The 14670-nt window shown below is 47.0% G+C and overlaps 1 protein-coding gene across 2 annotated transcripts in view; it reads left to right on the top strand.

The window, feature by feature from the left end:
- The window catches only part of THY1 (Thy-1 cell surface antigen), a 124537-nt gene that overhangs the window by 28297 nt on the left and 81570 nt on the right, over positions 1-14670 (top strand). The window contains exons 1-2 of one of the 2 annotated variants that reach the window (XM_086956777.1): positions 1040-1183; positions 9480-9567. In XM_086956777.1, the coding sequence (XP_086812903.1) occupies positions 9531-9567 (37 nt within the window). In that variant the 5' untranslated portion in view covers positions 1040-1183; positions 9480-9530. Of the gene's footprint in view, positions 1-1039; positions 1184-9479; positions 9568-14670 lie in introns of those variants that run through there. The other variant, XM_086956776.1, reaches the window with a different exon arrangement.

Here is a 14670-nt window from a genome sequence, read left to right as displayed (position 1 = left end):
AAAACACAGGGATGTTGTAAACGAAAGTGAGTGCTGGACGGATTACGCTGGTCTGTTGATATTGTTACTGGGGCTGATATTGAAGGAACAAAAGCAGCCCTCCACCCTTCCAGACCCCAAAGAAACGCCCGATGCCCGGTAGGGCCTGTCTGGCCTTGGATGCTGTAGGGAGACACACCTTAAGCCTGACTACAGCCATCACTTGCAACTTACAGCCTTGCATGTCTAAAAACACAACTATTGTTGTATGTTAAAATATCGAGGTCAAAAAGTAATTGTAAGCGCACGTCGATATAAAAATCTCAATATTCTGGTAGAACACAAAACGTGTCCAGTGCAGACAAGTGTTTGTGCATATCACTACCATAATACCAGCAGAGCCATTGCATGCCAGGTATACCCCAAAAGGCCCAGATCACTGTCTCAGATGCATAAACCCAAAAAGCACAAGAATGTTGGCCCTTTCCATTGGTTCACATAGAGCTGACGTTGCATTTCACAACCTGTACTCATCGGCTAACACTATTGGAATCAAACTATGCTTACTTCAACATAACATTAACATTACATTTTGGCGTTTCAAGGTTGTTCATCACTTCTGTCCCTTTCCCAGGAAGTAATAGGCTTGAGTGGAGTACCACTCTGCATGAGGCGGTTCTATTTATGGGCAGACTCTTTCAAATAGGGTTGAGATGCCATTATTTTCACACCTTGCAAAGGGTGGCTTGTTCACATCATCTCTATAATTTAATCCAATATGAAAGGAAGAGAGCAATTGTACCCCATTCTGGACCTGTACAGCCCTTGGGTTCTGGATCTGAAGGTGGAAATCTTTCTGTTGACTGACAGTGTGTTTCTGGTTGCTGCTACCCCTGCAGTGCTTTCCTTTACCACGCCTCCTGTACGTTCTCTAGCCCCATTTCCTAGTTTCCCATTTACTGAAGGTTCTTGAACCTCCTCCAGTCAATGTTGTGATCTCCTTCAGAGTTGGCAGATCAATGTATTGGAACCATTCTGGTTCTGTTGTCTTCTGTTGCAGCTCACGGTGGGGCAGGCGCCGGTCGTGCCTCAGGGACACCGCAGGAACATCGCTCTAAATCCACTTCTGGTTCCTGTCGCTCTGCACACCGACTCTCACCAGGTGCACACTGAACCAGGATGGGCTTCTTCCAGACCTTCATAGGTAACTAGGAACCATTTCACTGTCCTTATGTTGTATATCTATCAGATACACTTTTGTACAACTCTGAGCTGGTTGGACAACAGCCTTTAATGGCGGGCAGGAGACTGTATTTTGCACACTAAGGATAAGAGTGTCAGGAGTCCATTCTACCTGCATTTGTTCTGTACGCTTTAGCTGTTACCCAGATTTTTGACCCACAAACTGGAAAAGTGTGACCAGTTCACGAAGCCCCAAGTGTCCTTCACAATCACCGCCATACACTAATCCCCACAACAACATTTTTCTTAGTGCCGTGGTCCACAGGCAATCTAAAGTGTTAAAAGAACTAACGCCCCAGCCACTTTTAATATAAACTCACCATAACAAGCTCATTGTCAATGAAGGGAGCGATATAATTTGCTTTTGTCAATGAAAAAAACTGACTTTAACCATGAGATGAACTCCACAATGCCAACTGATAAAACAAGCATTAGAAATGCAATCGGGCTCGGATTTATTTGAGTTTGAGCTAATGGCATTGTAAATGCCAATGTCTTTTTGCCATGTGTTATGGAGTGTGTGCATGTGGTGTGTAGTGGAAGTATGTTGGTTGAATTGTAATTTTACCAATGGTGGCATGCTGTGCTTTATATGAATATGTTTAAAAGTAAAGTGTACCATACTGCGATTGCTTGGTGGAAAAGTGCACTGCCGGCTGGAGGTGTGTGTGCCTGGTGGAAGGGTGCACTGACGGCTGGTGGGTGTGTGCTTGGTAAAAGCGTGCACAGATGGATGATGGTTGTTGGTGTTTGTGCATGGTGAAAGCATTCATTGACGGCTGGGGGTGTGTTGTTGTGTGTGTTGTTTTCTATGTGCTGGTGAGTGTGTGGTGGTGAGTCTGTGGGGGTGAGCCTGGGGAGTGAGTGTGGTGGTGAGTGTGTTGTGTTGAGTGGTGACAAGTGTGTGGTGTTGAGAGACTGAGGTGTGTGGTTTGTGTGTGTGTTATGTGTGTGTGGTGTATGTGTGTGTGGTGTTTTCTGCACACTCACACACTGCCCCTACACATTCACACACTGCTCACCCGCACACTCCCAATGTCACCCTGCATAGTCACACACTGTTTACCCTGCACACTCATTCTGCACACTCACACAATGTGCACCCTGACACACTGTCTCTGCAGTCACTCTGCACGCACTGCCACTCTGCACGCACTGCCACTCTGCACGCACTGCCACTCTGCACTCACTCTGCACTCACTCTGCACTCACTCTGCACTCACTCTGCACTCACTCTACTGTCACTCTACTGTCACTCTGCACTCACTGTCACTCTGCACTCACTGTCACTCTGCACTCACTGTCACTCTGCACTCACTGTCACTCTGCACTCGCTGTCACTCTGCACTCACTGTCACTCTGCACTCAGTCTGCACTCACTGTCACTCTGCACTCACTGTCACTCTGCACTCACTGTCACTCTGCACTCAGTCTGCACTCACTGTCACTCTGCACTCAGTCTGCACTCACTGTCACTCTGCACTCAGTCTGCACTCAGTCTGCACTCACTGTCACTCTGCACTCACTGTCACTCTGCACTCACTGTCACTCTGCACTCAGTCTGCACTCACTGTCACTCTGCACTCAGTCTGCACTCACTGTCACTCTGCACTCAGTCTGCACTCACTGTCACTCTGCACTCAGTCTGCACTCACTGCCACTCTGCACTCTCAAACTGCACTCTCAATCTGCACTCTCAATCTGCACTCTCAATCTGCACTCTCAATCTGCACTCTCAAACTGCATTCTCCACTCTCAAACTGCACTCTCCACTCTCAAACTGCACTCTCCACTCTCAAACTGCACTCTCAAACTGCAATCTGCACTCTGCACTCTCATTCTGCACTCTCAAACTGCACTCTCAATCTGCACTCTCAACTCTCAAACTGCACTGTCAAACTGCACTCTCAAACTGCACTCTCAAACTGCACTCTCAAACTGCACTCTCAATCTGCACTCTCAAACTGCACTCTCAAACTGCACTCTCAAACTGCACTCTCAAACTGCACTCTCAAACTGCAATCTGCACTCTCAAACTGCACTCTCAAACTGCAATCTGCACTCTCAAACTGCACTCTCAAACTGCATTCTGCACTCTCATTCTGCACTCTCAAACTGCACTCTCAATCTGCACTCTCAACTCTCAAACTGCACTCTCAAACTGCACTCTCAAACTGCACTCTCAAACTGCACTCTCAAACTGCACTCTGCACTCTCATTCTGCACTCTCAAACTGCACTCTCAATCTGCACTCTCAACTCTCAAACTGCACTCTCAAACTGCACTCTCAAACTGCACTCTCAATCTGCACTCTCAAACTGCACTCTCAAACTGCACTCTCAAACTGCACTCTCAAACTGCACTCTCAAACTGCACTCTCAAACTGCACTCTCAATCTGCACTCTCAATCTGCACTCTCAATCTGCACTCTCAAACTGCACTCTCAAACTGCACTCTCAATCTGCACTCTCAATCTGCACTCTCAATCTGCACTCTCAAACTGCACTCTCAAACTGCACTCTCAAACTGCACTCTCAAACTACACTCTGCACTCTCAAACTGCACTCTCAAACTGCAATCTGCACTCTGCACTCTCAAACTGCACTCTCAAACTGCAATCTGCACTCTGCACTCTCAAACTGCACTCTCAAACTGCACTCTCAACTCTCATACTGCACTCTCAAACTGCACTCTCAAACTGCACTCTCAAACTGCACTCTCAAACTGCACTCTCAAACTGCACTCTCAATCTGCACTCTCAATCTGCACTCTCAATCTGCACTCTCAAACTGCACTCTCAAACTGCACTCTCAAACTGCAATCTGCACTCTCAAACTGCACTCTCAAACTGCATTCTGCACTCTCATTCTGCACTCTCAAACTGCACTCTCAATCTGCACTCTCAACTCTCAAACTGCACTCTCAAACTGCACTCTCAAACTGCACTCTCAAACTGCACTCTGCACTCTCATTCTGCACTCTCAAACTGCACTCTCAATCTGCACTCTCAACTCTCAAACTGCACTCTCAAACTGCACTCTCAATCTGCACTCTCAATCTGCACTCTCAAACTGCACTCTCAAACTGCACTCTCAATCTGCACTCTCAATCTGCACTCTCAAACTGCACTCTCAAACTGCACTCTCAAACTGCACTCTCAAACTGCACTCTCAAACTGCACTCTCAATCTGCACTCTCAAACTGCACTCTCAATCTGCACTCTCAAACTGCACTCTCAAACTGCACTCTCAATCTGCACTCTCAAACTGCACTCTCAAACTGCACTCTCAAACTGCACTCTCAAACTGCACTCTCAAACTACACTCTGCACTCTCAAACTGCACTCTCGATCTGCACTCTCGATCTGCACCCTCGATCTGCACCCTCGATCTGCACCCTCGATCTGCACCCTTGATCTGCACCCTCGATCTGCACTCTCGATCTGCACTCTCGATCTGCACCCTCGAACTGCACTCTCAAACTACACTCTGCACTCTCAAACTGCACTCTCGATCTGCACTCTCGATCTGCACCCTCGATCAGCACCCTCGATCTGCACCCTCGATCTGCACCCTCGATCTGCACCCTCGATCTGCACTCTCGATCTGCACCCTCGAACTGCACTCTCAAACTGCACTCTCAAACTGCACTCTCAAACTGCACTCTCAAACTGCACTCTCAATCTGCACTCTCAAACTGCACTCTCAATCTGCACTCTCAAACTGCACTCTCAAACTGCACTCTCAATCTGCACTCTCAAACTGCACTCTCAAACTGCACTCTCAAACTGCACTCTCGATCTGCACTCTCGATCTGCACTCTCGATCTGCACCCTCGATCTGCACCCTCGATCTGCACTCTCAAACTGCACTCTCAATCTGCACTCTCAAACTGCACTCTCAAACTGCACTCTCAATCTGCACTCTCAAACTGCACTCTCAAACTGCACTCTCAAACTGCACTCTCAAACTGCACTCTCAAACTGCACTCTCAAACTGCACTCTCAACTCTCAATCTGCACTCTGCACTCTCAGACTGCACTCTGCACTCTCAAACTGCACTCTGCACTCTCAAACTGCACTCTGCACTCTCAAACTGCACTCTGCACTCTCAAACTGCACTCTGCACTCTCAAACTGCACTCTGCACTCTCAAACTGCACTCTCAAACTGCACTCTCAAACTGCACTCTCAAACTGCACTCTCAAACTGCACTCTCAAATGCACTCTCAAACTGCACTCTCAAACTGCACTCTCAAACTGCACTCTCAAACTGCACTCTCAAACTGCACTCTCAAACTGCACTCTCAAACTGCACTCTCAAACTGCACTCTCAAACTGCACTCTCAACTGAAGATCGCTCTGGGGTCGACTGGCGAGCAGGCATGGGTGGCTGAAAACGTGTACCTATTACCCAACTTTGATGACGGACCACGTGGGGTTAATAGGAACGTTAAGCAGCGTTTTTTAAAATATGCAAATTATCCTTAGGAACCGCAGCGCTTACCTTTCAGGGAGAGCGCCCTGGCCAGTCTGTCTTAAATGGCCTCCTGTGAGCCTATCGCGTCAGGCAGCAGCTAGCCTGCTAACAAAAATGTCTGCCGCAGCCGGCACTACCTCACCCAAGATGTCCCCTCACAAGCAGAAGCAGCTAAAGGGCCGCTGTAACAGCGGTGAGATTCAACAATTATTGTGCTAGCAATGTCCTAACATGCCCCGTTTACCCCCACATAGACGCGGCGGAATTAAAGCGGCTGAAAAGCCGAGAAATTAAAATAGTCAAATGTAAAATAAAAGCGCAACCAGGTTGCGCAGATCAAGCGTTAAGCAGCGTTTTTTAAAATATGCAAATTATCCTTAGGAACCGCAGCGCTTACCTTTCAGGTATGTTACCTTTCAGGTATGTTAAAATCAATAGGCCTTTAATTATAGATTGTTATTGCAACTGTGCTGTAGATGGGTATTGCGCTATGTGGATCCTCAAAGATTACTGTGGTATGCTTGGGTTTTTGTTCCCGCCTCCGATTTCCTCTTATATGTCCTGTGCGTAGAAGATTTGTACTTTGATAATCTTTGTTAACCCTGTAAGGAGGCGCTATATATTTTCTGTCAAGTGTAATTTTCTGTATGTTTATAATTTCCTGAACTAAATTGTGCATACTTCTAATTTTATGACTTTTTACTTGATGGTTACCTTGTAGAAAAGTCTGTGCTCATTGTCATAGCCCTGAATTGATTATGGCGATGAGCCTATAATATAGGGTATATGCCTGATTGCTTCATTAGGAAAGGTCAAGTCACATAACATAGGTTCCATCTGATTATTATACAAAATTACAACAAAGGAAGTACGATGGCCATATTTATTGGGGAGTTGTGTAATACAGATTAAAGTCAATAAATGTGCAGTTGTTTACTTGGCCTTGTAACACTGAAAACAAGGAAATAAAATGAACTGAGATACTAGCAAAATGAAAAGAGTCTGAGAAGATTTTGCATTAAAGATTTGTTGAGCTTGGGAATAGCAGTTTGTCATCAACACCAATGGATATTAAATCAGAAAGGTGAGAGTGTACCCTTATTACTAAAGGGGGCTGGCTACGATGTTATTTTGCATGTGTGTCACTTGTTATGCACAGCTTTGATAATAAAGATTTGAGAAACAGTTTGTATTCGCTACCAGTAGAGGACAACAAATCCTATTCAATGGAACTAGGAAATAGTCCATAACATAGCAGTAATAAATAATACTCTTTTTGCTAGCAGACCACGAGCATGGCACAGTATTTGGGTGAACCTTTTAATGCTGCAGGTTTATTTCATTTCTCATAAATCCATCACACATCAACATGTTAATAATTCTGGAAATGCTTGTCCTTTCACGAGCAGAAAGGTGAACTCAGAAAAGAATGTGTTACAGATATGAACTATTTTAGAGCAACTTACAAATGGCATGGATTTAGGCATTCCCATACAATTAACTGTCATTTTACAAGATGGATTCGACTTAGATTTAAAAAGGCAAGCACTTCTAGAATGTTTACCGGAAGTAATCGCACTGTGTGTCTGTTAAGTGGAGTCACTTAATTCAGAGCAGATATGCTTAGACTGTGTTAGCCACTGCCCCGTGTTAGCGTATGCAGTCTTTCCTTCCTCTCAGAAGCGTTACAACAGAGCTGGGAGTAGGTCGACATTTTTTTAATGCGTCATACGTTATCACTGGCTGTGCAAACAGCCCTGTCAGAGACAATCTGACGCATGTCAGTGTGGCGACTGACGAAATGCTCAAACGTGAAATTCATAGCAGCAAAATCAATAGCGCACTCGTGGACTGCGAAAATGCCCCCTTGCTCGTTCCTGGCAAAGCTCCGTTCTTCCCCAGTCCAAGGCGGCTGTGTCCCAGACGGACTAGGTTCATGCTCAAACCGCGGAGCCATCACCGCTCTCTTTCACATTAAGCAAAACAGATAACAATATCCTTCGTTACCACGCAGTAGAAACAATCTTTGAACTGCAAAACACTATCTAAATTCGAAGCTTATGAATTTATACCACACCTAAAACCAGAGCAGGACGTGAGGAGTTTACGGCGCGAGACTTACCAGGAGACAGGCAATTTAAATGCCGATATTGCAGCAATTGCATGACAAGCAGCTGGGCGCTGCTGAATGGTGAACGCGCCCGGCCATCTGGATTCACTTACGGAGGCACCCTGACAGCTCCTAATTATAATTAATGTACTTCTTTGCGCGCACACGAACGAAAAATGCCAAACATGGCCGACCAAAACGACATTTAGCCTATCACTTCAAGGCTATTAAAAAGACACCACAGTGAAGACGAATCACTGGCCACATGACATAACACACTAAGGAATGTGCGGAATGTGTCTCGCCAAAGCCCTAGGAGATACTTTTTTTTTTTTCTTTAACAATACGGCTCGAAACTCCGCCCACTTCTGACGAAGTGGCGCAGGCCTCGCCCTAAAAAAGTAAGCAAAAGTGGCAAAATAACTTGCACATGCTGCCTCGAGATTTGTACTCACCTGTTTCGAATTCAAATAACATATTAACAAAAAATCTCACTTTATTCAGAAGGGGTGTGTAGGAGGGAAATCATAGAGCAGTGATAAACCTGATATAAGTCATCATTTTCATTCATATGTACTCAACGGTGTATTGCTTCCCAGCTCGTTTGCACTATATGGTACCAGTACAAACATATTAACATAGGTATATTCACTCTCTGGGTCGAGGATTCCCAAACTGCACTTTGTAGTAAACTACAAAGTGTACGTTTTTGCCTATACCTATATATGGGGAGTTCTCTGCCTGACAGAGCACATGTAAGTACATATGTTAGTAGTTGACAGAGCACATGTAAGTATATATTTTAGTAGCAAATTTGGGATGGATATAGGAGAGTGAGTGGGAAAAGGGGTAGACTTACTACTCCCTAATACCATCCCTTTGAGTAGTAAGAGAGGGTCAAGGAAGAGTTTAGGAAGGGGCATCACGCTCCCACACAAGACTAAGCCAACTGCAATACTCTGGGTGGAGACATGTAGCTTACATTTTTGTAGTAAGCTTACACTCGGAATTTGTGAAAACCGAAAGTAGTAAACTTATTGCAAAGTGTAAACTTACTCAAAATTGTAACTTACCTTTGTAAATCAAACCATTGTGTGTGATTGTGTGCGTGTGCTTGTGTGTGTGGTTGGGTGGGTGGATTAATATGTTTTTTGATAGTGAGTGTAATATCAAGTATGTATTATGTGCTGGTGAGGGTATCTGTGTGAGCCTAGTTACTGTATAGTTCTCGGTACCGATGTGTGCTTCTGTGATGTTTAGTACAGGGGCGGCCTTAGGCATGTGCAAGCTGTGCACCTGCACAGGGCCGCCAAACCCCAGGGGCCACCGCCAATATATATCCTTAATATAATAATCCTCTGAGGATAGATACATATTTGCTTGGCGGCCCCTGGCAGGGTTTTGGCGGCCTCCGGCTCTGTAACACCTTCCTGAGCTCCGGGGGGGGCTCCGCCCCGCCCGTACCCCCTCTTCCGGGGACCCTACCTACGCTCCCTGCTCAGGGCCGCCTAGAGCCGCCCCTGTTTAGTATATCTATAATGTGTGTACGTACATGTTCAGAGGATGCTGAGAGTGTGGTACTGCTGCTCTTTGTTGCGATGTGCCTCTCTATTTTGCTGTGAATACAACTTTAACCCCAGTGTTGACGCCTTGATATCCATTTCTCACAGAAAAACCGGCATCCCGGCAGACACTGGTGCTCAGGGAGGAAGACAGCAAAGATGCATCCCTTCTTTCCCATCGCTGTTGCCCTGATGGGTAAGTAGGATCATGTGTTCAAAGTGCACTTTTTATTCGGGGTGTTGGGGCCTTATTTTCCCCACTATACAACTTTAAAAATAAATAAATACATATAAATAAATAAATCAGGGTGTGCCCAAACTCTATTCTGGCATCTAGTAAGCCAACTGCAATACTCTGGGTGGAGACATGTAGCTTACATTTTTGTAGTAAGCTTACACTCGGAATTTGTGAAAACCGAAAGTAGTAAACTTATTGCAAAGTGTAAACTTACTCAAAATTGTAACTTACCTTTGTGAATCAAACCATTGTGTGTGATTGTGTGTGTGTGCTTGTGTGTGTGGTTGGGTGGGTGGATTAATATGTTTTTTGTACGTGAAGTAGTGTGGTTCACTGGTTAGAGGCGGCAGACCCGAGAGCAGAGGATGGCCCGGGACCAGGGTTCGATTCCCAGCGCGGCAGGTTTCTGGACCAGGGTCAGCGGACTCGATAATTCTCTCGCCTCGGTGCCCACTCTGATCAGCGATCACACTCAGCAACTCTGGGCATTAGCTTGCCTCATCTTCACTAACGGCCCCACCAGACCGCCGGGGATGCCTGGTCTCACCCTGGAGATACCCATTAAGGGACCATCTCTCAGGGAAGCCAGGAAGGGTTTCGCAGCGGTCGAAGCGCCTTGGGACCCTCCGGGTAAGTATTGCGCTATATAAATGCCTATACATTTACATTTACTATACATTTAGTAAGTCAAGAGACCCTTCCTTGACTGTGATGGTGTTTCGGACAGAAGTGTCTGAGCAAACTGGTTCCATTTCCAGCGTTAGCACGACATCCTGTTATTCTGGACAATTCACTATATTATACCGTGCCTAAACAAACGACTCTAACCTTGGGTAATGTACCTGGTGCTCATGCAAAACACCCCAATGCATTTGGGTCGAGGTCGGCACTATATAAAACTCCAAAAATAAAAATAAGTACAGAAGTTCCCTCAATCTATCCTTGTGTCAGGCAGAGCCAGCTCTAGGGCGGTGCAACCGCACCGGGTGCTGACTTCCGGTGGGGCCCTGGGGCATCGTGTATATTATCGTTTGAAAAGCACCTGCTACCACGTTCCTGGAGTCCAGCAATTTTCAGGCAATAATAAAAATGTCAAGATAACTCTGGTGATTAATGTTCTTCCTGGAGAGAGATCAGAGGTTTGTTTAGTGAAAGTTTTGACTCTTTGTAAGGTAGTGCAGTGGGTTGATATATGTGCTGCAAAACATGTGTGCCATGCAGGTTTCAAGGAACTAAGAACAGTTTAGAAGGACTAAAAGAGCTATTCTGGAAGTAGAAAGAGACTAACAAAGAGAACACTGCCTATTTACAACCTGTGGCCTAAGCAAAACGTTATTAATGGTCTTGTGATAAATACTTGCCTGCAGAGTTATATTTTTATATAAAGGAACCGTATTTTTACATAAGTACAGCCAGGTATCCATTTGTGGGGGGATTGATGTATTTACTGTGTGTGTGACTGCAAATGCTTAACTCAGAAACGCGTGGAGAATAGCCATGGCTGCTCACGCCACGCACCTAGAGGGTGAGCAAGGGTAATTCTAAGGGGTCATCCTTCGCCCAGACTTACAGGAGAGGGTCCCTGCTTGTCACAAGTGAATACTTGCGCCAACCAGAGACCCCCAATTCTAACAGTAAGATTTTCTCGTGACATGAGATGTGACCTTGGAGGAATGTTTGGTGGAGTGTTTGTAAGATCCAGGCAGTAACCAGATTGGATAATTTGTAGAACCCATTTGTCTGATGTAATCGTATTCCAATTAAACAGAAACTGGGAAAGACGTCCCCGGACAGGAGTGGAATGATTGTGGGGTATGGAAAGTAAGTCACTGTTTGGTGTTTGCAGGAGAAGTGCATGTTGATTTACCTCTGCCTCTTCCCTTTCAGTTGTTTCCTCTATATCTACCTCTAAAGTAACCTCTTAAAGAGGGCGACTGATTCTTGCCTTTGTAAGAGGAGGAGGGATTTTCTGTAGATATATTTTGGAGCCACCCCAGTAGAATGAGCGATAAAAGGATCCTCTGTTGGAAGGTGATTGTAAGGTCCCCATGGACTTTGCAATCTCAGAATCCTTTTTCATATTCTCCAGAGATGTATCAACAGCTGGTCCAAAGAGGTGTTCTTTGTCAAATGGTTGGTTATGAATAGAGGCTTGCATCTCAAGTTTAAACCCTGAAATTCTTAACCAAGCATGCCTACGAAGCAGTACGCTAGTATTTACTGCTCGGGCTGCTGTATCTGCTGCATCTAGTTCACATCTGATAGAGGTATTAGTTATTATTTTACCCTCTTGAATAAGCTCAGTAGCTCTAAACTTATGCTCATCAGGAAGACATTCCATAAGCTTCTCGAGCTCATCATAATGAGCTCTATCATATCTCGCTAATTGTGCTTGAGCATTGGCAATGTGCCAATGATTAGCTGCTTGTGACGCTACCCTTTTGCACGGAGCATCAATTAATTTGGAATCTTTATCCGGAGGAGGGGCTTCACCTGTGGTTTGTGAACTTGCTCTCTTACAGGCGTTAGAAACTACAAGAGAGTCCAAGGGCAGCTGGCCTTTAATATATACTGGGTCAGTAGGTGCAGATTTGTACTTGTTCTCTACCCTGGGAGTGATGATTCTTGATCTTACAGGGTGTTTCAAGATGTCATCAGCATGTTTAAGCATACCTTTTAGCATTGGTAATGTTTGAGTAGTCCTCTGAGATGAACTTAGGAGTTCAAACAAAAAATCTTCCTCTAAAGCCTCTTTATGTAGCTCTACCCCATGATACTGTGCAGCTCTGTTAAGGAGCTCAATATATCCAATATTATCATCTGGAGGAGAAGGTCTGGATGGATATAAGTCTGAGTCATTATCTGGTTGAGGGTCAGTGTCATAATGATCCCATGGGTCAGTATTTTGTGGTGCATAGTCATCTACATCCCCATCCCGTGTACCCTTTGGGTTAGGTGATGGTGGTGTTGGTGAATTTGGGGGTGTGATGATCAAATTTGGATCAATGGGTGCAAAAGGTGAAATATAAGGTGGAGAAGGGTTAGTACCCACATGTCCCCTTTTAAAAGGAATGTGGTAATCTTCTGGCAAGCCCATTTTCCTTTTCTCAGATAGTTTGGCAAGAATATGTCCAGTTTGTGGATTAATCACAATTTTCTTTTGTTTTCCATTAGAAGACGGAACATCAGTCTGAGGCTCTTTTGTTCAACTACTTTCTTTCGATGCCTGTTTCGGCGTCGAAACTTTCGGCTCTGAGGTTTTCGGCTCCAAAGATTATTTATGGAGTTGATGGTAAGAGAAGGAAGTCTCTGTACTACCGATCCGTTGGCCCGGTGTGAGGTCTTCGGCATCAGGGTCGGCTTCAGACACGGAGATGTGCTCCATGTCGTATTCGGCTTCCTGCCCTGTCATTCTTCATGTTTGGAGTCGTCTCTGACAACATCCGGTGCGTAGCTACTTTGTTGGTGCATTTCATGACCTCGAGCCTAACGGTCACGAAGCATCTGCTTTGATTGAAATGACTGACACGCGTCGCAGTCTTTCTCGTCGTGTTCCGGGGATAGGCAAAAATTGCGCACTTCATGTAAGTTGGTGCGCGGAAACTTATGGCAACACCCAGGACAGAAGTTGGATGGAGTCCATTCCATCGACTGCTATCGACTGCAGAGGAGGTACACCCAACGGCCTGCCACAAATCTTCAGATAGAAGGCTTTCGAGTGTAGACGATACGCGGAGAAAGGGAAACGCGATTGATAAACAATACCGTCGAGGGTAGCGGATTGCACACTACGGGTGCAATTACTCTTTTTCACCTCAGGTGATGCGCTTCTCCTGACATCCCCAACCCAGCATTTTGCTCCTTGAGGCAGTACCTAGAGCAACCCCAGCTGTAGAACAAAAGTTCCAGCCATGGCGATGCAGGTGACTCCTTGCTGAGCCCTTGAGGGTTTATTCTTCTCAGTCCCCATGAGACTTAGAGAGGGACTTCTTCACGTTCTGCTGGGGGAAACTGTGCTTCTCCAGCAGCTCCTCCTGCCCATTGGCACACGTACAGCAGTGGCCCCATCTTCCTGGGGCCACCACAAACCGAAATCACTAAGTTTCCTTGCTGGCTTCTGTAAACCTGTCAAGGCATTATGGGGCGCTTCTGCCCTAGCAGTGCATATTATAGAAGCAGCTCTCCTGCTGCTCCGGGGAGAGCAGCGCTGCCCCTGGCAGCCTCCTGCCGCGTATCCTAGCTTCGGTGGGAGGCCTGATCCCACCTGGACCCCCAAGTGAGTGAGCTAGCTCAGGGAGCCCACACCCGGCTACTCTGGCCGTTTTGGGGGCCCGGTCCTACCCGGGCCCCTGGTGCCTCCTCCCCCCCTCTTCTCTTCGCGGGTGCCCGGTCCCACCCAGGCCCCCCGCATTTCCAGCATCAGGGGAGGTGAGGGCAGCCCGGGGAGCCCACCGCCGGCAGCTCCGGCCAGGTCCCGGCCCGCACCCTTTTGTGCGACCACAGGAGCAATCGCTGTTCTTCTGGTCTGCCCGGTGCTTGCAGCTGGACCGGTGGGTCTTCGAGGAAGTTTGACGGCACTCCCCCCTGCCTTCCTCCGGCCACGGGGGAGTTTGGCGGCACTCCCCCTGCCCCTCTCTCACTTCCGGACACGGAGATGTGGTCCCGGGCCCCTCCGCCTCTTCACAGGGAGCGCTAGGAATCTCCCCTGTGCAGCCCGTACACGTGTGCACATGTAACCAGCCCGGTGCCCGCACTCCCCGTCTTTGCTTTTTTGGCAGGGGCCATGGTGGGCTCCTGGCACCCCGTAAGGGGGACATCTTCATGGGGAGCACAGCCGCGCTCCCCAGCTTTACTTTAGGGCCTGGGGTCCCGGGCCCCTAGAGACCTCTCTGTGGGGGTCCGCCTCCTTCCTCACACGGGGCCGGAGTGGCGATCCAGGGCCCCTGCCCCAACACATCTTCACGGGGTGCGCAATGGCGCTCCCTGACTTCGTGTTTGGCGGGAGCCAGGGTGGGCTCCTGGGTCCCCGCACGGGTACCTTCACGGGGTACACGATGGCGC

This window comes from Lissotriton vulgaris, chromosome 2_1 (assembly GCF_964263255.1).
Source record: "Lissotriton vulgaris chromosome 2_1, aLisVul1.2, whole genome shotgun sequence".
Taxonomy (NCBI): Eukaryota; Metazoa; Chordata; class Amphibia; order Caudata; family Salamandridae; genus Lissotriton; species Lissotriton vulgaris.
The sequence above is the reverse complement of the archived record's forward strand: the minus strand, read 5'-3'. Positions and strand labels throughout refer to the sequence as shown.